Genomic DNA, 1,130 nt, shown 5'->3' with positions numbered 1-1,130 from the left:
TATATATTTATTAATATCCTTTACCTTTATAGCCTAGAGGCTAAAGCCTCTTTTAAAACCTTAACCTTACTGCAGTTAGAAATAAGATTAAAGAGTATCCATTGCAGCAAATTAGGTTCTTAACATATCACTTTAAGTGTCGGGTATATCTTATCACCAGATAAAAGGTAAAGAGACCAGGCTTTATTGGAACTTTTCAGCGTCAACAATTCCTACCCTGCTTTCAATTGGCGTGTCTGTCCGTAACAAATTTGGGGGCTTGAAAATACGCATCTGAATGGTCCACGAATCTCAGCCAACTAATTATCCCTACTAGCGCAGTCAGCATGAATTTACGAGAGCCAACAAATCTAATGAACAAATACTTCTTCACTTGCCCAACCTGGTGGCTTTAACACTCGTAATACTCATCAGTCAGAGGACCATTTCATTGAGCTCACATCAAAGCTTGCACTTTGACCTCGTCCTGAAACATGTCCAGCAATGAGGATTCTGTTCGAGAAGAGAGCGAAGAAATTCGTACCGCTCGAAAAAGACTTGAGGCAAATTCTGATTGCCGCGAGGAACGGGTTCGCCGACTTCGAGAACTGACAGATCTATTAGTTGAGGATCATAACTTGGACGAGGCTATACAGTGCCATCTTGAAACGATTAAGCCGATACCTCAACATCAAGTTCAAGCTGACGACCTCATCGATTTGGCTACTCTCAACTTCCGCCGATTCTCTCTCAGTTTCGGTTGTGAGGGTTCTGAGGCTTCGTACCTAAATCGTGCCATCCAGACCCAAAGAAATGCCCTTGAACTCCTGCCAGAGGACCAGTAACAAGCCTTTGGTCTGAAAGACCTTGGAGACATGCTTTTCGTTCGGTACAAGACAAAACAAATTACATGGGAGATTGAGCAGTGTGTCAGCACTGACGAGAAACTTACCGACATTTACCTGAGCTCACCTGACGCATCCGAGGATCTCGAAGAGGCTATCAAGGTATCGGAAGACGCACTCGCTATGGTTGAAAGGGGCTGGCCGGAGCGACATACATACCTTTTACACCTAAGCATCTTGTATAAGTTGCTACATTACAGGGATGGAATGATGGACAGTCTCGAGAATGCAGTTCAACTCGCCTAA

At 43.9% G+C, this 1,130-nt stretch overlaps 1 protein-coding gene across 1 annotated transcript; it reads left to right on the top strand.

Annotated features, from left to right (window-relative positions):
* Positions 1 to 473: 473 nt before the first annotated feature.
* Positions 474 to 1,130, top strand: FTJAE_12061 (uncharacterized protein; the record flags this gene model as incomplete). The annotated part of the gene is made up of 2 exons (XM_037345071.1): positions 474 to 771; positions 829 to 1,130. The coding sequence occupies 2 exons, from the start codon at positions 474 to 476 to the stop codon at positions 1,128 to 1,130; spliced, it is 600 nt and encodes a 199-aa protein (XP_037200897.1).

The sequence above is a fragment of the Fusarium tjaetaba genome, assembly GCF_013396195.1.
Source record: "Fusarium tjaetaba strain NRRL 66243 chromosome Unknown NRRL66243_c0000314, whole genome shotgun sequence".
In the NCBI taxonomy this organism is placed as follows: domain Eukaryota; kingdom Fungi; phylum Ascomycota; class Sordariomycetes; order Hypocreales; family Nectriaceae; genus Fusarium; species Fusarium tjaetaba.
Note: the sequence above shows the minus strand (reverse complement) of the source record. Positions and strands in the feature narration are given on the sequence as shown.